This window comes from Phoca vitulina, unplaced genomic scaffold, assembly GCF_004348235.1.
Source record: "Phoca vitulina isolate PV1807 unplaced genomic scaffold, GSC_HSeal_1.0 scaffold27, whole genome shotgun sequence".
Classification (NCBI taxonomy): Eukaryota; Metazoa; Chordata; class Mammalia; order Carnivora; family Phocidae; genus Phoca; species Phoca vitulina.
In genome coordinates this window covers 12943849-12968299 of record NW_022589730.1, presented here as the reverse complement: position 1 = coordinate 12968299, position 24451 = coordinate 12943849, and the positions used below count along the sequence as shown (strand labels likewise).

Below are 24451 nucleotides of genomic sequence, written 5' to 3'. Positions count from 1 at the left end.
GGTATTGCCCGTGATTCTTGGGGTTCCTAGAAGCATCACTTTGATCTCCTCCTCTGCTATCTGTGGCCTTCTCCCTGTGTGTCCTCACATCATCTTCCCTTTGCTCATGTCTGTCTCTGTGTCTTTTCTCCTGTTCTTACAAGGACCTCAGTCACCCTCTTAACCCTAACTTGATTAAATCTGCAAAGATCTTTTTTTTTTTTTTTTAAGATTTTATTTATTTATTTGAGAGAGAGAATGAGAGAGCGAGAGAGATCACATGAGAGGGGGGAGGGTCAGAGGGAGAAGCAGACTCCCTGCTGAGCAGGGAGCCCGATGCGGGACTCGATCCTGGGACTCCAGGATCATGACCTGAGCCGAAGGCAGTCGCTTAACCAACTGAGCCACCCAGGCGCCCAAATCTGCAAAGATCTTATTTCCAAATGAGATCCCATTCACAGGTACCCAGGAGTGGGACTTCAACATGTCTTTTTGGGGGACACGGTTCAACACATTACACTTAACTAAATATTAAATTGAACCACACAGAACTGCTGTGATTTGACTGTTTTTCATCTGCAAAAATGTTAATTTTGTATGGTTTAGCCTAAATCCTAATTGAAACAAAATTGGTGAACGAAACCAACTGATTTTCATCAGTGCTGTCAGCTGTCAACTGAAATAACCTCATCCTTGTACTTGCTCCAGACCCACAATGGATGCTCTACGACTGGCAAATTCGGCCTTTGCAGTTGACCTGTTCAAACAACTGTGTGAAAATGAGCCAGCAGGCAATGTCCTCTTCTCTCCAATCTGTCTCTCCACCTCTCTGTCCCTTGCTCAAGTAGGTGCCAAAGGGGACACAGCAAATGAAATTGGACAGGTAAGCTCCGTACCTTGTTTCTGCTTTGAGTGCAAACAGGCTTATTAGAACACATAGGCAGTGCCTAAGGAAAACGAATGGGGGCTCTTAGAGAAAATTGCTCAGCATTGAGAATTGTGCTATTTCTAGCACCCTCTTAATCAGTCTTTAAATGTGAAAGTTCATTAATCTGTCCTGCAACCCACATTTACAAGTACCATGTTGTGATGGAGAACCCGGGACCTGCTAGGCAATCAATCTTTATACCAATGGGTGGCCTTCGGCAAGTCTACCTATTACATTATAAGAATCAATCAAGATGGTGTTTGTTAAATGTGCCGCTGCAGACAACCCCTGTCTTATGCACAAAATTTATTGACAGCATCATGCTTTATTTTAAGATGTAGGCTCCACTGCATTCTACTCTATAATATATGCTACCCTATAATATGGTAATATCTGTATTAGATAAATATATCTGCACTTACGTTGGTACAGAAATAACATTTAAAATTTTCTACCTTCAAGTAACAGGGATGAATAAGAAGACGGATTGTGCTTTCTTATGTTTCAGAATACTCCCTAGGGCTTGAGTATCCCATGTGAGAAGAATGGACTAAAATGATGTCACCCCTCCCCCATATATGTTTATAGTTATATGCAGATGCGAGTGTATGTGTGTGCATGTGTATTTTTTCTAGAGTTACTTTTTTGGCTATGGTTGACTATTTGCTTTGTAAAATTCTTAGACCTTCAAATGAGGTGATCTTCCAGGTTGCTACATTTTAAATATTCATTTACCTTTATTTCATTTTATCATTATTTTTAATTGTGATATAATTGACATATAACATATTAGTTTTAGGTGTGCAATAGAGTGATTTGGTATCTGCGTATATTGTGAAATGATCACCGCAGTAAGTCAAGTTAACATCTGTCACCTTACATTGTTACAATTTTTTTTTCTTGTATGAGAACTTTTGAGACTTACTCTCTTAGCAACTTTCAAATATACAATACAGTAATTGTTAACTATAATCACTCTGCTGTACATTACATTCCCATGAATGACTTATTTTATGCCTGGAAATTTTGACCCCCTTACCCATCTCCCCCTCTTAGATAGTAGGTAGATGTGCTTCTACTTCCATTCCAGTATTATTTTTATGTTGATCATTTTAGGTTCAACGGAATCTTTTTTTCCATCAACTCACAAGCATTTAAAAAAGGAATGTCTTCTTATATCCATAAATCCCCGGAAAGTATGACCCACAAAATATCATTTGAGTCAGGATGAAGAATTTACACTCGAAACTGAGTGGGGCTTGAAAAAGAAACTTCAGTTGTGGGCAGAACACCTGTCTCTTCTTATCTGTCCTTCACTCCCGACTCCCCCACCCCTCCATCCCTACCCCATTTCTCCTTCCTACTTCCTCATCTCCCATTAGAGAAGGGATAGTAAAGAGAACTTCCTGGTAGTGGGTCTGTTCTCAATATTAATAATAAAGCTCTTTTCAGTACCTGCAATTGTTTTCCTGGGAGTGGTTACCTGGGTTCCTTAATTTTCTGGTCTTTTTTCCTGTCATTAAGCGTGAGAGTGCTGCACTACTTGGACCAGCCAATGTGACCCTGCTGTACTGAGGTTTTTGAGTCATCGGCACGGTGTGCCCATTTAGTGACAGTGTCTGAGGTGTGGCAACCAGGGCGGTTATTATGACTTAAGAGTGAGGAGACGATCACCTTATGCTGACATCACGTTTTGGGGCACAATGAAGCAGAGGAGCTGCTGGGCTATTGGTTGGAACAAAAGAAAAGTTAGGAACAAAATGGAAGGAATCAAGCCTTCCAGAAGACAGCATCCTAGTTTTAAGTGACTTCCAGTATTACTATAAGAATAATTATTAATGTTTCTGAATCCATATGATGTTTTAGGTGTTTTACATGCAATGTCTGTAATGGTCATACCAACTCAGAAAAGTAGGTATTCTCAGTCCCTTTTCCAGAGCGGAACGTGAATCTCTGAAGAGCTGGGCAAGATTACATGTCTAGTGGGTACAGGCTGGGATTCCAAGGCAGGGCTGTGTGACTGTAGCCCACCAAGTGCAGCCAACCATGGATGGTGGCCGCCTCCCAACGGCGATGCATCAGCACACTTGGTTAGAGCAACCGAAGGGGCTAGATAGACCCTGGCTGGAGACACCTCTATCCCCGAATCTGATACCTGCCTAATGATTGTCTCTCTTGGTATTCATCTCTCTCTTCTTGTGTCTCAATTGGATAGACATTATAACCCAGCTTTATTCTTTACCAAGTTCAGAAAGCCTTCTTTATGAACATTGGAGGCATCACTTGAAGAATGGGCAAAATTTCCCCATAGTTGAACAAACAGAAGACTATCTTCATGGCAGTGTTTCTCAACTGGGGACAGTTCTGCCCCCCCTCCCATCCCAGGGACATTTGGAGACGCCTGGAGACATTTTTAGTTGTCACAAATGGAGGAAGGGGCGCTATGGGCACCTAGTTAACCAGGGATGCTGCGAAGCATTCTACCATATCCAGGACAGCACTCCAGAAAGAATTATCCAGCCCCAAATGCCAATAATACTCAGGTTGAAAAGCCTCCCTTTATGGGGACAATTGAGCAGGGAGATACTGCCCCCCCCCCCCCCCCCCAGCGGCAGACCATTGCCCTGTAGCCACTGCAGTGGGAAGAGGCAATGCTTCCTGGGTAATGCATTTTTTTCTCTTCACAGGTCCTTCATTTTGAAAATATCAAAGACGTACCCTTTGGATTTCAAACAGTAACATCGGATGTGAACAAACTTAGTTCCTTTTACTCACTGAAACTAATCAAACGGCTCTATGTAGACAAATCTCTGAATCCTTCTACAGTAAGTGGGTTAAAGCAAGTAGCACCATTCACCTTTTTATCAGGAGGGACATTTTCACATGGTTAGACCCACAACTTTGTTGTCAGTGAAATTCACTTCTAGGATGCTCGTTTATGATTTCAGGCTTATCAAAAATAAATCAGTCCTAACGGAGAATGTGGGGGGTTTCCTAATCAGATAGGTGGGCCACCAAATGTGGGGCAACCCAATCGGGTATAAGCTGGCAGCTTGGGTGGTGAAAGCATTCACACAAGGCGGAACAAAGGAGATAGAAGTTTATTGAATACACCGCAAGGGAGTGGCGGGCAGGACAGCAAGGAAGAGACTGTCTGCCATGGGGCAGTGGTTGGGGGCTGTAGTTAAGGGGCAGGTGAGGAAGTATGGAATGTACGGAATTTTCCTCTTGTGGGTACCTGAGTCTGGGTGTAAGTAACCCATGGGTTAGCTAGGGCTTGTGGATATTTTGAGGGGGGGGTCGCCTAATGGGGCTGTTTTTATTCAGCCAGGGAGTAGGGGGTCCTGGCGGGGCCTTCTACCTTTCTCAGGCTTCCATTGCTCAAGTTGACTGTCTAAAAGCAGCCTCTACAGGGAGGCTGCAAATAGCGGGAATCACATCTAGCTAGAATTGCATTGCAGTCACATTATGGCTCAAAATATAGAGAAGCTTGTGGGTTTCCCTTTTTCCTCTCAAACACACCTTCATCTCACCCTTCCTCCTAGCTTCCTCACTGAGAGGAATAGAGAATGGGGGTATTAACTCTTTAGTCAATGTATCTCTGTAGATGCAAGACAGCTCATGAGTTAAAACTCTTTCTCCTTAAATAGCAGGACCTGTGGCCTGGGTCAACATTTTAAATTCTCTACCTCATTTGTTCATGCACACAATGTTCTCTTGATGTTTCTCAAAATCAATAAGAAAAATAGCAACTGCATGAACTAGTTACAAATTGATTTTGTTTGCTTTCCTAGGCTGGTCATGTGGGCATCTATCCAAGGTAGCTCTAGGAATTTAATTTCAGCTGTTTCTTGAAGGAATCATATAAAGTACACTGTAGTATCCTTACATTTGACCCCAGAGTATATCATAATTTTTAAAAAATCTGTATTTGAAAAACAAAGCCAACATCTTTGATGGCTACATAGAGGTTCTTTCTCTACTTTAGTAATATAGAGTTGATTCCATTTGTGTTTGCATGATCAGAATTGCAAGCTTTCCACATCTAAAAGGTAGACTTCCAGTTAAATATTTTACCATAGTTTTACTACTTTATGCTGTACCGTTTGTTTTTCTAGTCGAGATCTTTTTTTTTTAAAGATTTTTATTTATTTATTTGAAGAGAGACAGAGATAGCGACAGAGATAGCAAGAGAGGGGAGGAGAGGGAGAAGCAGATTCCCCTCTGAGCAGGGAGCCTGATGCAGGGTTCAATCCCAGGACCCTGGGATCATGACCTGAGCTGAAGGCAGACGCTTAACTGACTGAGCCACCCAGGCGCCCCCATTTCTTCTATTCTAGGATATATATATACATATATATATATATAATGCACATTTTAATGTTTCTAAGTTGGAATTCATATTATAATTATTGCATACATTTAATGTAGTGTTTCTTTTTTTCCCCCAAAGCTGCTACTACGTTGATGGAGGCATTTAATAATTGATATTCCTTAGAATTGAAGAAATGAAACACTTCAGACAAAGAACATTCATTGATTTCCCCAGGAAGTTTCCATTTGTACAGTGTTACTGATTTTGAAAGGGTATTCACCAACCTGGACACTTAGAAATCCTTTAGTTAGAATCATGGAAGGTCGCAATGGCCTGACTATGGACTTTAGGTACTTTGTGATTTTAAGAACTGGATGTTTTTCAGGAGTTCATCAGCTCTACGAAGAGACCCTACGCAAAGGAAATGGAAACCGTTGACTTCAAAGATAAATTGGAAGAAACAAAAGGTCAGATCAACCAGTCAATCAAGGATCTCACGGATGGCAAGTATCCTTTCCTTACTTGGACCCTGTCTTCTCATGAATCTTTCTGCTAAGCATAAACTGGAACATCCGGAGGCTTCCTCGGATGTTTTCAGTAGACAAGCTAAATTCTTGCCCTTCCAGCCATTTCAGACATGCGGATGGATTCCTGGGCATGTCCAACATCATCTTACACTTGGCAGGAATTCGTGGTGCTTCAGTTTCTTTTTTCTTTTTAAAATTTTTAAAATGTGTTTTTATTTATTTATTTATTTATTTTTGGTGTTTCCGTTTCCATCCGCCTTGCTGTGCTCCCCAGTGAGCTGTCAGCCTCCACATGCCTGCTCCCAGCTATGTCTCTAACAGAGGGTGGCTTTGGGCAAGTCACTGGCTGCTTTCTCAATCTGGAAACGAAGGGTTTGGGCTTTACCTTGGTCTCTGAGGCCACCTTCAGTTCCGCTGCTGCGGTCTGGGGAGGGACACACTTCTCAGGCAAGGGAGACTCGCTTCCTGTGGGAGTGGCCAGAGGGAGCCTGTCTTGGTGCTGACTCAGGAATGCCAGAGTCCTCGCAGCAACTGCAGAGTGAGACCCTGGAGAGGCCTTGGTCTTGGAGTCCTTCAAAACCTGGATTCAAATCCAGATGCTGCCACTTGGAACTGAGTTCCTTGGGTAGGGAGCCTCAGTTTACTGACCTGTAAAATGCGGCATGTGTTACCTGATTAATTTTTACATGGTGGTTGTGAGGATCAAGTTCGATCTATAGGGTAACAAACAGTGTATGATAGCTCTGCGTGCACACACACGGATGTATACGTACGTATATATCTGATATTGAAATGATGCTTCTTTGCCTTCATATGTAAAGAAAAAACTGGTAAAACTAACACCAGGTTAAGCACAGTTTAAAGATTTATAAGCAAAAAGCAGTTGCTGTTTAAACTGCTGTGTACCAACAGTTTTGCTTCTAGAATTGCCAGATAATTGTATTTTCTCTATATGGGCCTTTAAAAAAATCTTCATGAACTTAAGATTTTACTGGAGAAGGTAGGTTATTGAAAAGTCCTCCGAATTTAGAGTCGGAAGCTCAAGATTTAAGTTGAAACGACCACCTACTGGCTCCCCTCCTTGTCTGGTCTACCAGTTCCTTCCTTAACATGATTAGTATTCAACCCGTCATGTAACATTGGCAAGACTGGTTACATGAGCTCAGTGCAAGATGCAAACGCAGGGTCCTTTATTAAAAAACATATTAAGGACTTCAATGTGGTGACAGAGGAGCAGGAAACCAGAACAGGGCCCTGCACACGCATGTCACAGGTCTGTGGAGTGGGCCCTGAGCCACAGTGGGAACATCCTGGGGATTAGGTACGTGAAAATCCCTTGGAAAAAACATCAGTGTTATTCACATGTGAGGCCTCCGTTTTATGAAGGCATTATCCTCAGGGAGCTGTTGGGGCTGCTGGGGACGGGATCTCTGCAGCACTGACCCTGCTGACTTTGATGCTAGCCCGCGTCCGGGCCAGGGCCCTCTGGGGAGGGCGAGCCCAGCTAGAGGGTCAAGAGCACAGTGCAGTCCTGCACAAACAAGCATTCCAGCCCAGTGAGCCGGGAAGGCTGCTCGGCCTCCCCGAGCCCCAGGTTCCTTAAGTATAAAATGGGGATAACGATCTTGGCCTTCCAGGATCACTGTGAGGTAGTGCACGGGAAAAGGTTAAAATTACACTCGTGCATTTTCATTCCAGAGCACAGGCTGTGGAGTCCGAAAGACTCAGCTCTGAGTCCTGAATCCGACCTTGCTCATGTGTCATTTTGGGCCAGTGACTTCACCACCACGTCTCAGCTTCCTCATCTGTAAAATGGGGAGAAATACATGACACCCTGCCCAGGAAACCTCTAGCACGCTAGCTGGCACAGGGTAGACATTTGAAAGTGGTAGCTCGTGGGTCTCTTCTTCCTGTTCTTCCTTTCTTTTTCCTCCCTTCCCCTCTGCTCTCTCCCTGCTAGGTCTCTTTGCTAAGTGCTCCCGTGGCAAGAGGGAGGGGGAGAAAGAAACCCTTCTGAAAGGAGGCATGTGGGCTATCAAACCTTGGGCGGGTGGCTCCAACAGTGATAAATACCCCGCGAGCGGACGTGTGTGTGGAGACCGGATGTGGTTTGGAAGAATGACAGGTGCAATCTGGGGTTTCCTATAATTGTTTGCAGGCCGCTTTGAGGACATCTTGGCTGACAACAGCGTCAATGACCAGACCAAAATCCTCGTGGTTAATGCTGCCTACTTCGTTGGGAAGTGGATGAAGAAATTTCCTGAATCCGAGACCAAAGAATGCCCATTCAGAATCAACAAGGTATGGGGAGGGGAGCAGCACGTCAGAGCCTCCCAACTATCGATCTGAAAAATTAGAGCAACACACGGGACCATAGGGACTCAGTCCAGTGAGGAAAATTGAGGCACGGGAGGTGGGTAGTGTGCCTATCCTGAGACTAACGGCTGGGAGGAAGGTGGTAGACAGAGAACCATGATCCAGAGACTCGCTCTCTTTTCCAGAATGGTTAGATTGTTTTGCTGGTGGTTGGCTCTCCTCCCTAGAAAGGCCTGGCAGAGGGGCCCTAAGTTATGTGTAAGCAAAACCCGAAACAGTTTGTTAATGGTGTCTGTCCTAGCGGCCGCAGGGCAAGCCCGGGACCCGATCCACACCTGGTGATAGTCAGGAGTGCAGTATGGGCTTTGGCACCAAGCGCCCCAGACGTGTAGTTTTTGCATCTAGCAAAGTGTGGAAGGGCGGAAGGAAGGAGGAATGTGTGCTACTCCTTTACTGTGACTCAGTCGTAAAGGTGGGTCATGTCAGATCCTGGAGACTCTAGGAAGAGAATTAATAAGGATTTGAAATGTCATTGATCTTGCCGTGTTTCATCTAACCAAGCAGTAAAATACTGCTCAAGCCTGCGTGGGGATCCGCCTTCCTTTTGAAAGCAAACTTTTCTTTTGTTTTCTTTGCTTTGCTTTTATAGCCCCTGAACTTTTCCACTGATGTTACTGAACTTTTCCCTCGGTCCCATGGTGTTTCCTTTAAGGGTAGACTAAGTTGATGAAGTTATATTATTAAAAGTTTAGTATAGTGCCTATTCAGACAAGGTGAATTCACACACACACATATATACAATACACACACACACACATACACGTACACATTTCTTGGAATAGTCTTTATTTAGTCCGGTGTTCAGAAGATACGTCTCTTGATTTCAAGAGATGGGATTATTGTATATCCATATTCTGTGCTGATAAGTGAAATCGATGATGGTTTTTGGTGGCCACGACTATATGCAAATTCATATGACTAGCAGTCTAACTTGATGGAGATTTTTAGACAAATCTATATCTTCTTTAAGAGAAATAAATGGAAGAACCAGCAGTTAATTTCAAAAGTAGTATGTTTTTCTCTCACAGTTATGTTTCTGGTTGTACATAGAATCGAAGTCTTTAGTTATCTATCAACCAAATATTTAGTGAGCAACTACTACGTGCTGGGATATACCAAGATAATAAGACATGGTTTCTGCTTTGACAGAAGTAGTCGAGTTGGGGTGGGGGGTGGAAAGACACTCACATAGATAAATATTCTAACCATGTGACAAGTATTGAAATAGAGGTGTTACAAAAAGTAAAATATGGTCTAGCTTTGCTTGAGAGAGGTGTCGGGGGAAATTTAGTTTACTGTTTGAAGATCCCAGATAAAAATTTTACTGCCATATCATCCCCTAGACCTGCTATGAAGTTTGAAACCTCCCCTAAACGAGATTTAGTTAACAGGCAAATATCCCATGGGAGGTGTAGATTGAAATAAGAAGTCACCCTAAATTACGATCAGTCTCTTGCTTTTGAGTATGAACTAATTTTCCTTTAGGGAATCAGTGTCTTTGTAGTAGAGACCCAAAGTCAAGTATTAATGGGGACAGAGAGAAGAAAGGACCTGGAGAGAAAAGCTTGGGCACTAAGGCCCTTTTCTGAGAAGCGATGAAGGCAGTGGAACTGGAAGCGACTTCAAGAAAATTCTGTTATTTAATATTCCCATTTAAAAAATTATGAAATATTTCAAGCATACAGAAAACTATAGAAAGTATTAAAACAAACACCGATGTACCCAACAACCAGCTTTGTAAATCTCTATATTTTACCTTATTTCAGATATTTTAAAGAAAAAAATATAGCAACAGATACACTGCCCTGTGTGGCCCCACCCTCTCCTGTGTCTTTCTCTCTTCCTCCCCAGAGGTAGCAGTCATTCTGAAAGGTCCAATTCCCTCATTTTACTGACAGGGAAGCTGAGGCCCAGAGAAGTTAAGTGACTTGCACAAGATCATGGCATCTGTTTATGTCACGTTTGAGGCTAACACCCGAGGTTCTTAACTCTAACCCAGACTCTTCATCTGCTCAGATCCCAGTAGGTTGGCCGTAGAGGAAGAGGGTGACAAAACCAAAGGATAACAGAGGACAAAACAAATGTGATGTTTGTCCTGCTACATGCTGAGTGTTCTCTATTACGTGTTCTAGCAGAAAAAGCTGCATGAGGAGATGCGTGGTTTGCACTAGAACTTACTTTCAAGTCAGCTCCACCAGGAATGGCTTAAGGAGCTTGTAATTATGAGCATCTATAAAGACTGAGTCAAAGTTTCCCTATGTTTTCAGTCATACTGCCTTATTTTTAATGTTTAATATAAGCAAGTTTAGTATGTCTAGTTCCTGAAATAGATTGGAATTATGAGGCATGTGAATAACTTTTCAAAGGAAGTCATAAACTCTTCAGGGGCTAGTCTGTGATGGTTTGGGTCCAGATGCGGGACTGCGCCATTATGGCCTGAAACTATAACAAGAACAAATGTCTGTGTGTATTTATGCTTGTGCTTGTAACTTGAAAAACAAGCGGTCAAAATTTCTTCTCCTCTTACAGACGGACACCAAACCAGTGCAGATGATGAGTATGGAGGCCACGTTCTGTATGGGCAACGTCGATGGTATCAATTGTAAGATCATAGAGATTCCCTTTCAAAATAAGCACCTCAGCATGCTCATTCTGCTACCCAATGACGTGGAGGATGAGTCCACGGGCCTGGAGAAGGTGAGGAGGGAGGCGGGGTTCAACACAAAGGTGCCACCTGCTGTGCCACGAAGATGTGCGGCCAGCACTGTGTGCGACCGTGACAAGGGTCTCGCAGTCCTTTCCGGGTCTTTCTGTTTAATATGAAAACAGCCAACATTTACTTGGCACTTGTGAGGAGCCAGGACCTGTGAGGTCCCACGTGCTCCTTGTCACTCGTTTCTCGCAACAGGCCTGTCCGTGCATTGGAAACTATCACTGTGTTCTTGTTGACCGGGGAAGCTGAGGCACAGCAGGGGAGGTGACTGGTCCGTAGTCACATAAGTTGTCAGTGGCATGTAGAATCAGAATTGGAGCCCAGGCAGTTGGAATCTGTGTTCTTAATCTAGCCTCGGGTACCTATGACTAGCACCTTGCATTAGTGTTACAGCCGATGAGCCAGTTATCAGCACATTATCATAGAGTCCGCAGCTTGCTTTAGGGCTCACTCTTTGTGTGGCACATGCTATGGGTTTTGAAAAGCCCTTTTAATGCATACACGTATATGAGATTTTATTATGCTTCATCTTTTCTGTAGGTTATTAGAGGCTCGGGGTTTAAGTAGAGGCTCATCTGCTTGTGAATGGTGCTTTAGCTTCCTGTCTGCTCTGGCAGACCCATCCAGCCACGCCCTGGCCACCTGCTCCCCTGCTTGGCCCTCACTCCCCAGCTTCCCTAGCTCCCCTCCACCCGGGTCTCGGCCCTTAGCCAGGAAGAAGGATGGGCTCTTTGAGGAACCCAGAGATCACCTGCTTCATTGCATGCCTCAGTTACTCCCTGACTTTCCCGGGGACGATCTAGGTCTAAGTCAGTCTCCATCCCACTTGCTACTTTAATGATGGTTACATTCTCTCCATCACTGGCCTTCATTGCTCTTTTATTCACTGCTCTTTCTCACTCCACTCCATGCCTTGGTCTCTTTTCTCCTTGGTCCTTGCACTTTCCCTTATGGGAAATACCCTCATACCAGACTTTTCCTGATTACAGTATAGAATGGAAGAAACTGATCTCTTGGGTCTCAGGAAAATGCAAGAACACGTGTAGCATTGGTCTCCTGCGGCTGCCATAATAAAGTACCACAAACTCAGGGGCTTAAACAACAGGAATTTATTCTCTCACAGTTCCAGAGGCTAGAAATCTGAGCTCACGGTGTTGGTTCCTGCTGGGGGCTGTGAGGGAGACTCTGTCCTCTGCCTCTCCCTCAGCTTCTGGAGATAGGCTGGCACTCTTTGGCCTTCCTTGGCCTGGAGATGCGTCACTTCAGTTTTTGCCTCTGTGTTCACATGGCTTTCTCCCTGTGTGTGTGCATCTGTGTCTAAAATTTTCCTTTTTATAAAGACACTGGTCATATTAGGTTAGGGCCCACCCTAATGACCTCATCTGAATGACACCCACAAGGATGCTGTTCCCACATAAGGTCACATCCGAAGGCAGTGTGAGTTAGGACTTCAACATATGAATTGATTTTGGGGTGGGAGTACAATTTGACACATAACACATATATAATGGAAGAAAAAAAGTGCTTTTTTCCCTCTGAGTAGTCTTTTTGAGTTAGGGATGAATTTTCTTCCCTCTCTTCATTCCCAGATAATAAGCGGGCAAGAGAATATACCTTTTGGTAGCTTTTGGCTCAAAAATTCTAGTTACTTATGGCAATCTTTTGGTCTGAATAATTTGTTGTAAATGAAACAGTAATCATTGAAAACATAATCATTGTAGATTAACAAGAGAATCCAAGGGGACCCTCCCCCACTAAAACCAAAACAAACAAACAAACTTGTGCCCACTCTGTGACCTTGCTGTGTTATGGACTTTTATGGGGTTTCAGGTGAGTAACTTCAGTGCGGGGTGACCCCATGATAGTAACAGTCAAGGTACTGTCATTCTCTTTTGCACATGTTTCTCCGCTAGCCAGTGGGGAGTTGGCTGGGCAAGGAGCAATCTAAGATTTGCTCAATGAAGAATTTTATGACTAAACCATTTTATGTGTCATTGCGTATCTCTCATTTCTAAAACCACCAACTGAAATGGATGCATTCATCACCTTGGGTCTTCAAGAATGACCATAGACAGTTCAAGTTCTCATTTTAGAAAGAGCAACTTTAGCTTTAATTTACGTTACTAATTTTGATGCCATACCAAGTACATGAATATTCTGGATTTCCTGGCAGAGAAGTTAAAATAAGCATTCAAGAAATAGCATGTCTAAAAACCCTTCTCATTTTATGTTTATTTCACTCTTATTTATGCAACATCATCCATGCGTTCATTTCTTCTCTACAGCTTCAAAGAAATGCCCTCAGACATGCAAAGTGACCATTGTTGGAGGGTGGGGTGCTGGGTGGCTGGGTGCATCTTTGGTAAGGAAAACTAGTCACATACCTAAACTACAGGACTGACTCCATGTTCGGTGGCCCATCTGCGCTGCTTCAAAACTGGGTTCACAATGGCGCTTTCTGTTTTCAATCAAACAGGGTCTTTTACAACTGGGAATAATAAAAAAAGTAATTTCCTCTCCTTTGGGTCCTTCAGATTGAACAACAGCTCAACTCAGAGACACTCTTGCAGTGGACCAATCCCAGCACCATGGCCAACGCCAAAGTCAAACTCTCCATTCCAAAATTTAAGGTGGAAAAGCTTGTTGATCCCAAAGCTAGTCTGGAAAACCTAGGGCTGAAAAATATCTTTAATGAGAATACATCTGATTTCTCTGGAATGTCAGAGACCAAGGGAGTGGCCCTCTCCAATGTTATTCACAGAGTGTGCTTAGAGATAACGGAAGATGGTGGGGATTCCATAGAGGTGCCAGGATCGCGAATCCTGCAACACAAGGATGAATTCAATGCCGACCACCCATTTATTTACATCATCAGGCACAACAAAACGCGAAACATCATTTTCTTTGGCAAGTTCTGTTCTCCTTAAGTGGCAGAGCCCAGGTTAAGTCCCACCTGACTTTTCTGTAAACTCTGCATCCAAAGAATCACTTTCTAAATACAATAATTGTTAATATTGCTGGATCAGGAAGTAGCTGGTGCTTGACATGTGTAACCCTCACACTAATAGGCTCTTCTTTTCCAATCCTTTCTTTTATTCTCCCCACCCCTGCCCCCCGCCATAAACTACAATGCTTTTAATGAAAAGGAGTTACAGTAGATGAAAAATATGTATTCATTACTTGCCAGATTATCTAGGGTCATGCGCAGGAATGCAGTCTTCCACAACGAAAATTCCTGTAAGGAGGATCTGGAGGCTTTTAGAGCTTCATCTTCCTTTACTGGGATACAGAATGTTCCAGACATTCTCACTTCCCTGGAAGACTAAAGAAACTGGTACATGGGATTCACAAAACTTTCCTGGCTCCAACAAAACTTGGGCACGTGTTTAGGCTGCTGTCGGCCCCTGGTTCCTTTTGCTTAAACTGTGGTCCCAATGTTTTCTCCCAACTCTGTGACTTTTTGGGATTTTAGAAAGCTAACATGTTGCACATACTATATGTTATGGAAGGAACTCCATTGAGAGAGTCTGGGGCAGCACCCTGTAAATCAACACTTCCATATTTCTGCCACAAAACATAGAATATTCACACAAAATGGATAAGGACTCTGAGTAGCCCATAATAAATGTCAGGTTTTACTGCCAAATGAGTGTGCCACCTGCTTATGAAGAAGCTTTTGGTTTTCAGATCTTTTTGAAATTTTGGAAGGTTGGAGAGGGCATTGCAGACCCATAGTAGTGGAAGTGCAGCACCTCGAGGGGAGGTTAGATTTTATTAAAAATCCACTTTCACTTTCGACAGAACACGCACGTGGTCACTTGGCTGGTGGTAGGTCACTGATGGACAGGGAATGCTGACAGCCTCAACAAGGCTCTGGGTGTCTGATGATCAGGGACTTCAAACACGCGGGGATTTTTAAGGTAGCCGATAAAAGAGTATTTTGAGTGTTGAAGGAACTTGGCTCTTTGTCTAACGTGCTAGTGGGAAAGGGGAAAGGAGCTAATGCCTTTGGAGAGAACAACAGCAATTGGAGTGTTCTCACTGCCTTGACACGTATGTTTCCAGACTACGGGTTTAGTTATGGTACATAGTTAGTAACTTACATTAATAGTAATTTGTGAAGTTGGTCTGTTACGTGATCTGTGCTGCAGCTACACGGGTTAACTCACTACCAAAAGAGCACATTTGCTGACGATTTCGTGACATTCCTTCACCCATCTCTTCTCTGGCATTCATTGTAAATAGGTTCAACTTTCTTCTTGCCCTGAAGGTTCAATATTGAATGTCTTTTATGTCACCGACAATAAAATATTATTGAACTACACGTCCTGTTTTTTTCATGACATTAGATTTACTATTTTGAAATGGAACCAAGCCATCATTTTACAAAAGCATTCCTGTATGTAAGTGCTTTTTGAGGCCACTGATGGAAAATGAAAGGGAGTAAGAATAATTACTGCTCTTATTCCCTTGTCTTCCTTTCTTCCTGCCCACCAGGCTTGCTTCCTCCCCCATTCCCTTTCATCATGGGGGCAGGGGAAAGGACCAGGGGCTGCTGGGATCACTTTCTGCTATGTGTAACTATGCAATTAAATGAGAGGCCTGGCAGGAGTACATGGAACTTTTCTCCAGCAGGAAAGTTTGGGCCTAGCCTCAAAATCTCATTAAGTAAGCTGTAGATGCTCAAAATATTTGTAAGTACATTTTTCTCAATGTACATTTGCTTTCAATCAATTACAGTATCCCTGAACCTAATATCAACATAGCCCTTGTCCTGTCCCTAACCTGTGCTCCAATAGAATGTGTCCCCAATTGCAGTAATTGCTGAGCACAAAAGGTGACAAATGCTCCCTAACCCCCCAAAAGAAAAAAAAAATTTGTGCAGGGTTGCTGGGGTGACCCAAGCTGGGTTTTGCCACTCTTGGCTCATCATCCCCTCTAGGCTACGAAACAGAAAGTAGGGGATAATCACAGAAAGGTTTAGTGAGTATTTAGAGGAGGGAAGGGATTAGTGTCTCTTTAAGTCAAGTGTTCAGGGAGCTTAAAGTGTCTCCTGAAATTTGGAAAGTACTGGAAGTTTTGATTAACTCTTGCCTGGGATACTTTAATCCAGTGATTTTCAATTAGGGGCAGTTCTGTCCCCTAGGGGACATGATGTTATGGTCAAGAATTCTCAATATTCTACCATGCCCAGAACAGGCCCAGAGCAAAGCATGCCCACGCAACACCAACAGTGCCGAGGTTGGGAAAGCTGGGACCCTATCCAAAGGACAGAGGCTGGCTGGAGGGGGTCCCTAAGGCAGAGCAGGGCGAAGGGGCTGCAGAGGGCGTGCGGGGAGGGTGCCCGGTGTCAGCTGTAGTGAGATGTGCAGGGAGCCAGGCTTGAGTGTTTTGAGACTCTGCTCAAAATGTCTGCCCAGTGAGGGTGTGTGGTCTCCGAAGAGCCCACGAGAGCATCCCGTGAGAAAGAGGCGGCACTTGGCACTTCTCAAGCTAGATTCCAACTGCACCAGTGAAGCCAGGTCCTTCCCTCCTTCTCTCTCTCCTCCCTACTCCTCTCTCCCCTTGCCCCACAAGTTGGGTGTTGTAAGGAGTAGCGGAAGAGCAGGGTGGGTAAATGGTGGGGCAGCCCCCCTCCACTTCCCTCCCCTGTGGGTTGGTGAGCCCCAACCGGCCCCCAGCGGTGGTGGATGGAGAAGCTTTCAGTCAAAAGAGGATCTGAAGTTCTGACTTTGAAGAATTCTGGGCTTTTTCATTTCTGAAAAGGTCTTTATTAATACATGAAAGTGACCAGAGAGCTGTTAGTCTAGGGCATATGTTTAGGGGATTTGGTCTAGGGGAGGGGGGTCTAGGTGGCAGATTGGTCTTGAGAAGGCATGGAGAAAGGGCCATTTCCCCGGCACCTGCCCAGCCTGGTTCGCTGATAAACTGCTTACTCACTTAATCATCACAACAACCATATGAGGAGGAAACCACAACCCCGTTTTACAAACGAAGATACTGAGCCTTGGAATGGATGCAAGGGCGCAGAGCTAATGAAAGCTGATGGCTGCAGATTGAGTCCAGAGCTGGAGCTCAGACTTCGATGCCACCATTGTGCCCCTGACAACAGCCGCCGCACGTGCCTGGAAGAATTCCTCTGTCGTCTGTATCTTCTCTATTTTGGAGTTCCCAGATGTTTGTCTTATCCTGGTGGTCCTTTTCTTGTCAACCCAAATGTGCCTAGAGGTAGCTGGCTCAGTTCGGTACATTCATAGAGCATCTTTTATGGGCCAGGTGTTGTAGGGGCAGGTGCTTTGTGGATGTTACTACATTTGCTTATTCTCCCGATAACCCCGGAGGTACACCCATATATTTTAGGAGGAAGTATGGGCTCAGAGGAATGGAGTAAAGCATCCAAATTGGTGATTAGCAGAGTCTGTCTGCAGCTCTGTCTGACCCCAAAGCCAATACTCCTTCCCCTGTGACTGAGGGCCCTTGGAGCCCTGGGGCAGGCTTGCCCTGGACGGCTTTGCATTCACCCGTGCATCACATGGACCTCAGGCCACACATTGTTGCCCAAGCAATGCCTGTCTCTGTCCTCTAGGAAATCGGAGCAAAACAAAACTTCTTGGTTAGTCCCTGTGCCGATCCCCCACCTGGACTCCAGGGGCAGCAAGGCCTCTTTCCTGCCCTGTGGTGCTGTAGGGGCTGACTGGCAGTCATTGGCAGGCTCGTGTCTCTCTGCGGAGGTGGCTGGGCCTAGAAAGCTGTAGAAAGAAGTGGGATTTCAGAAAGGCCTGGAGCCTTAGTCCAGATGGGGAAAGACAGAGAGAGGGCAGGGATCCCACAAGGGAGAAGCACATGCTCATTGTTTACAGAAGAAGAAGGAGGTGCTGCATGCCCACGAGGCTCAGAGTGGATGGAACCAGAAGGAAAGAGCACGAGGCCGGATTGTGTGGGTGCATCACGGGCCCTGGCACCAGGGGGCCTGGCGACATCGGTGTCCGGGGCTGTGGGGCTCATGCCAGAGCTGCTTTGCCGTGACCATATATAAAATGGGCACACAAAAATATAACTTATTTATATTTATATATACACATACTTGGGAAACAGGATTCCTGAGCCATGTGCAAATATTCAGCCAGTTTTCCAAAGTGGTTGTCCCGCTCCTCACTATCTTTTATTAGTAATAGTATTACTATTATTATAATTATTACTGTAATTACAATAGTAGTATGTTATAATATAAAATAAAGCTGGTATATTATTACCAGTAGTATTATTATTGAATAATTATTATCAGTGCTTATTTTTTCAATTATTACTTGTATCGACCCCCTGCCATTTATGAGCTGGGGACTGGGCTAAGCATGACCTATATTATAATTCAGCTCCCACAACAGTCCTGAGGACCAGCTTGACGTGAAAGGAACTGAGGTTTCCAAGACATGAAGAAACTTCCTGAGCAAGTGTGGCTGGTAAACTGTGTTGTGAGGATTAAACCCCCTTCCACTCTCGGACTCTAGAGCCCTCCTGTTAACCTCAGTGCATTGATTCCATTAAAAAGTTTTACTTGCTGAATTCAATTGTTTACCTTCAAGGGCAGATTTTGCTCTATTTAGGTTAAAAATGGAATTTTGTGTTCAATATAAGACAAATGAATGTAGGTAAAGATAAACCTTAGCTGAAGATTTACATAGGAAGCAAACCTTCTAGCAATGTTTACTTTTCAAACATTTCTGGTTAAATGTAATATATTTTTAAAAAAATTCGGAGCTTTTCCCTCAGGGGTGACAGTCACCTGTAGACTGTTTGCTTGCTCTTCACACCAGATCTGAAAGCCTCTCCTGTTGTAGTTTTAGCTCTTAGACCTGGAACTGCTTCTACAGCATTCTTGCCCTCAGCCCCACCCCCCTGCCACAGAGGATTTAGTGGATGGGCGTATCCCTGTTTGAAGGCGTCTGTCCCTGTTCCCATCCTCTGGCCCAACAATAATGGCGCCTCCAGTGTGTGAGGGCTTTCAAGTGAGGGGATCAAAGTGTGTTACTAATAGTAAATGACTATTCCTGACCCAAGTTCTGGAGCAGAATAAGTAGATGGTGCTGTTCTCCATTAGAGATAAGATAGGGATGGATGTGTCACTAGCACTTCTCACCGCCTTAGAGGAGCCTTGCCAGACCCGTGTAGCCCAGATAGAGCCCTGCCTGTCTCTACCATAAGCTCCTTCATGCCTCCCCACAAATAGTAAATATTAATACATACTTTGGATTGATGGGAAAAGAGCGTCCGATTGGGCAGGTGATCCGTGTGTTTGAGTTGTTTTGCTGTCTCTCAGAACTAACAAAGCCTTCTTGACTGACTTAAAAAAAAAAAATCATTCAGTATTTCTGAAATGAGTCTGGAGGATCACTAGTTCTGTGAGGATAAGAAGCTGCTGTGAAAATAGGAATCCATGCTTAAAAAGTCATGAGTAGCTTGTGCTGAACGAAGTTAAACAGGTTCTGCAATACTTTCTAAGCTTTGGAGAGAAAGCCTTGTAACTCTCTGGGGGAGCACATGGGGCCTTGTTTCTTAAACTTATATGACCTCTAAACCTGCTAGTTACACTCTAACTTGGAGGACTATTGTTTCATGGAGCAAGTTTTGGGAAAATAAACTTACCGGGGACATCAAATCGAGGAGAAAATTCCAGATTTGTCAGGTTGCCAGGTGCTGTGAAAAGAGCATTGGCAAGGGGAGCAGGAAGCCCAAATTCCAGCAGCCAAGCCATTCACCCTTTCAAGGGCTCAGGTGCTACTTGAATATGAGAGACAGCCTTTATCACAGCGATCTCTGAGATTCCCACCGATGGCAAAAATCCCCCGGGGCGAGGCAAATCTTCTCTACCTGAGCCAGTCCTCACTCATCCATCTACGCAGAGCCAACCACCACCTCCATCCTCAAGAGCACGGTCAAGGGTCTGACTGAGCTGACTCTCCTCCTTGACATTGGGAACTAAGGTTGGCCTTTCCGAGGTGAAGAGGCATGGTTGCTATGGCCCCCCCACTTAGGGAGGGGACAGAAACACCTCCATGCTAATTCTCGGACCTCATGTTAGTAGTCAAATGACTCTCCCTCCAGCAGTCCCAGAGAGAAGGTTACTGAGGCAGGTGGAAAGTGTTAAGGCAATGAAACCAGCTTCTTCTCCCTGATGTGGTGTATATATATATATATATATTTTTTTTTTTTTTCTTTTCTTTTCTGTCTACTTATAACACAGAACTGGTTCTTTTCCTACAGACTACCCAGTCTTTTCCCCTTTATGTGGGTGTCCCCCTACATGAGTGTCCCTGCATGTGGTGGTGTCGGGGGTGCCCTAGTGAGAGGGTAAGGGGGCTGACACCAGGCTGGCATTCCATTCAGATGGCAGCGCACCAGGGTGTGGGGCTGTGTCAGTCTGAGAAAGGGTCACCTCTTCTGAATTCACACAAAGGTGCTGTCCAGGCTAACAGTGGCCCTGTTCAGTTCTCTGTGAAATGTGCAAAAGAAATAAGAGCATCATTACATCATTATTTCCATTATCATTACCATTGCCGATATCATCATCATCAAGTCAATACTTTGTTAAGAGAATGATCCTTATGTAAAATTAGGCCAATTAGAAATAGATGGAGTTTCCCCTGTACACTGTTGGTGGGAATGTAAAATGGTACAGCTGCTATGGAAAGTGGTATGGAGGCTCCTCAAGACATTAAAAATAGAACTACCCTATGATCCAGCAATCCCTGTCCTGGGGATTTAGCTGCAAGAATTGAAATCAGGATCTCAAAGAGCTATTTGCCCTCCTAAGTTCACTGGAGCACTATTCAAAATAGCCAAGAGATGGGAACCACCTAAATGAATGGATGTCGAGCACTAGTTGCAATGAGCATCCTGCCCCTGTGCCCACAAGCTGAGACCTGACTCAACTTCTCGGTTTCACCCTTGCCTCCTCCTTGGTCACCCTGTGTCCAAAAGGGGTCCTTACCATCACCATCTTCAGTTCCATCACTTTTTAGGGAAAATGCCTGGATAAAGGGAGTTTTATGCTGAAGGACTAAAGCTCGGACACTGCAGGAGCTGAGCACTTCGTGCCCTGCACCCAAATAAACAGGCCTTCTTTCCTTTTTCAAGGGCCTGGTGTTGATGACTAAGTTTGACCTAACCCTGAAGGCAAGTCATGGGGAGCTGAGGTAAGCTGCGTTCCCCTGTCCTTAATTCATATTCTTTGCTGACTGAGGAAAAAGCAGAAACTAAATGGGTAGAGTAATTAGGTCAATGGCTATCCAGGTAGAGAACAGGTTTTCCCATTCTTGGCAAAGCATCATTGCAAAGTTGCTGGCCCAAGAGTCAGCTGGTGAACATGAGGCCATCCTGAGCATCGTTCTCTTTGCCATAAAATTAATCCCAGTGGGAACCCAAGCACTAATGATGGAGTTACAAGAGGTGGTGAATAAGCTTGACATTACTGTTTTCAATAATTTTAAGTGCATCAGTCTCAATAATGAATTTATTATTTCTTTTTTAGATAAAATTGTATTGAGTATCCAATAGGCAAGGCTGCTTGCTCACCTACCTGTGAAACCACCGAAGTGGACTATCATTTCCTGCCTCCATCTTGTCCACAAAATTATCAAGAAAATTTTCGTCAGCTCAGTCATTCATTTGATAGACATTGATGGTGTTAGACAGCAGTCAAAATGTGGGGAAGCAAAGACATGAATAAGACACAGAGGCCATAGTTACGTAGGAAATGAGCTATCGGCTAGGATGAGGATAGGGTATTTAGAGGGTCTTCTGAGCACAGAGGGAGGGCTCCCAGCCCAGCCTGAGGGATCCTCTAGCATCTGAGCTGAGTTTTAAAGGACCAGGAAGCATTACCCAGGTGAGGAAAACAAGGGAGGAAACAGTACATGCAAAGCAGAGAGGCAGGGAATTAGGTCTAGTTATTGGGTAGAAGGGGTGTGAGAAACTCCTGAGAATGTTAGCTGCTTATCTCACTTAGCATCATGCCCTCAAGGGCCATCCATGTTGTTGCAAAAGTCAGGATTTCCTTCTTTTTATGGCTGAATAATATTCCATTGTATATACGTATTCCACATTGAGAAGGGACTTTTATGTAGCACTTTGGGAAGTGTTGTTTTTCATTCATATTCATGTGACTATTTTTCTACATTAACGAACTCGTTTTCAGTTCCAAGTTTTTTGTGTGCAGAGGCCAAGTGAAGCAACAGCTATAGATCTATTGGTTCCATTAGTGGAAGAACGCCCCAGTGACATGATGGCAGCTTTGTATCAGGGTCACGAGCTGTTTCAAATAGGAAATCACTTATGTTAATTTCAACAATGGTTGTCTTTTTCTTTCATAGCTTTTAGAATTACCACTTATCAAATGAAAAACATCTGACATGAACTCAATTGTAAATTTGAAAGGTTAAAAGATTCAACATTAAAGATAAAATTATTATTTTTTTCCTTTTTTAAATTAACATGTAATGTATTATTTGTTTCAGAGGTACAGGTCTGTGATTCATCAGTCTTACACAATTCACAGCGCTCACCATAGCACATACCCTCTCCAATGTCCATCACCCAGCCGCCCCATCCCTCCCACCCCCACCACTCCAGCAACTCTCAGTTTGTTTCCTGAGATTAAGAGTCTCTTATGGTTTATCTCCCTCTCTGGTTTCATCTTCTTTCATTTTTCCCTCCCTTCCCTTATGATCCTCTGTCTTGTTTCTCAAATTCCTCCTAACACTGAGATCATATGATAATTGTCTTTCTCTGACTGACTTACTTCACTTAGCATAATACCTTCTAGTTCCATTCACGTTGTTGCAAATGGCAAGATTTCATTTTTGGATGGCTGCATAATATTCCATTGTATATACACACCACATCTTCTTTATCCATTCATCTGTTGATAGACATCTAGGCTCTTTCCATAGTTTGGCTATTGTGGACATTGCTGCTATAAACATTGGGGTGCACGTACCCCTTCGGATCCCTACATTTGCATCCTTGGGGTAAATACCCAGTGTGCAATTGCTGGGTCGTAGAGTAGCTCCATTTTCAACTTTTTGAGGAACCTCCATACTGTTTTCCAGAGTGGCTGCACCAGCTTGCATTCCCACCAATAGTGTAGGAGGGTTCCCCTTTCTCTGCAAAGATAAAATTATTTTTATAGTGATTATACAAATAGAAACTTTGGTAGACCTCCATGTTATAATGGAAACAATTTTCTTTCCTAAATTAAAAAAACCCTCATGAAACAGCAATAGACTAGGAATTGTGTGCATTCATAAAATTCATAATGGTGTCCAAATATGGTGCTCTATTCTACCAACACAGAAATCGCCGTTGTAAAATTTCATAAATTTGTAGATGATCACACAGAGTCACTACAGAATTTTTGTGACGCCATCATCAGTTGGAATTTGGAAAGGCTTGATGTAATTGGGGCGCAGGGGTGCAGACCAGATTTAGCCACTTGCCGCTGACAAAATCTAAAGGCAGAGAGAGGAGGAGGGGTGAAGCAAGAAAGGAATTTATCTCAGGGACGCCAACACCGGGAAGACAGTGGACTAGCATCTCAGAGACTGTCTCCAACGTGCTAAAAATTCTTCTAGGTTTATATACAGAAAATGAAGGACAAAGGTCAGTGGGTACATGCAGGTGGGCAGTGGAGGTCAGGTCGATCATTGTCTTGGGGTCAATCACACGGGGTCTTGCTGGCTCAGGGCAGTCCTTATGGCTGGAGAGGGTGGCTTCAGTTCCCATCAGGGGATGCTCCCCCCAAGGCTTTTGCCTGAGTGAAGAGATACGCTAGAAAGAAGAACTTAATCAACTAGGAAGTACAGACTGAGGTCAAAATGGAGGTGGTTGACGCCCTCTTTCACGGAGTCTGTGAAGAACTGTGTTGTAAACCAAGTCGTGTTCTCATGTCCGTGTCTTAAGGTTCTAGTTTTTAACAAATGGATTCTTCACCGTTTAGTTGCATTTTGTTCACGATCAGCTGGGAGTCTCTAATCAAAGCATCCCCAAACCTCAGCTTTTGATGCTTTTAGCTAATTGCAAGTATTGAAAACCAAACCTGAAGACAGGAAGACATTTAAATTAATTATGGAAGAAGAAAGGGGGAACTGAATACATTTAAGAAAAAGAGTTGCTCAAATGTGTATAGGATTTAATTTTGAAATCCTGCAACTGCACTTTAGAATATCTCAGCTTGTGGAGAGAATCTTTTGATAGAACTTGGATTTTTAATTCTATATACATTTGTATTTTCTTACCAGAATAGAATACAGGGGAGGCCCTCAATTTTGCACAATCTAAATTTAGTGTTATGTTCAAAAGGATCATAGAGAGAACTTATTTGACAAGTTTTGGGTTGTAAGATAAATGTTCTCTGAGTAAAGGCAAAGACATTATCTATGGCACTATCGGAGCTGGATTATTTAGTCCTGAACTGCAGAAAGTTCAAATAAAAAATATCCCTCCTGCAGCAGAATTAGCTTAAGCGTCTGCCTGTGGCTCAGGTCATGATCTCGGGGTCCTGAGATCGAGCCCCACATGGGGCTTTCTGCTCAGCAGGGAGCCTGCTTCTCCCTCTG

At 43.9% G+C, this 24451-nt stretch overlaps 1 protein-coding gene across 1 annotated transcript; it reads left to right on the top strand.

The window, feature by feature from the left end:
* Positions 1-694: 694 nt before the first annotated feature.
* Positions 695-13765, top strand: SERPINB5 (serpin family B member 5). Its single transcript, XM_032422919.1, has 6 exons — positions 695-862; positions 3595-3732; positions 5608-5725; positions 7908-8050; positions 10655-10822; positions 13373-13765. Exons 1-6 carry the CDS (start codon positions 695-697, stop codon positions 13763-13765), a joined length of 1128 nt encoding a protein of 375 aa, XP_032278810.1.
* Positions 13766-24451: the final 10686 nt, after the last annotated feature.

Excerpts from the sequence above, each read along its gene's own strand:
- SERPINB5 (XM_032422919.1), top strand. The coding sequence starts at position 695 with ATGGATGCTCTACGACTGGCAAATTCGGCCTTTGCAGTTGACCTGTTC. Across the intron at positions 863-3,594 it reads CAGCAAATGAAATTGGACAG|GTCCTTCATTTTGAAAATAT; the intron begins GTAAGCTCCGTA and ends TTCTCTTCACAG. Across the intron at positions 3,733-5,607 it reads AATCTCTGAATCCTTCTACA|GAGTTCATCAGCTCTACGAA; the intron begins GTAAGTGGGTTA and ends GATGTTTTTCAG.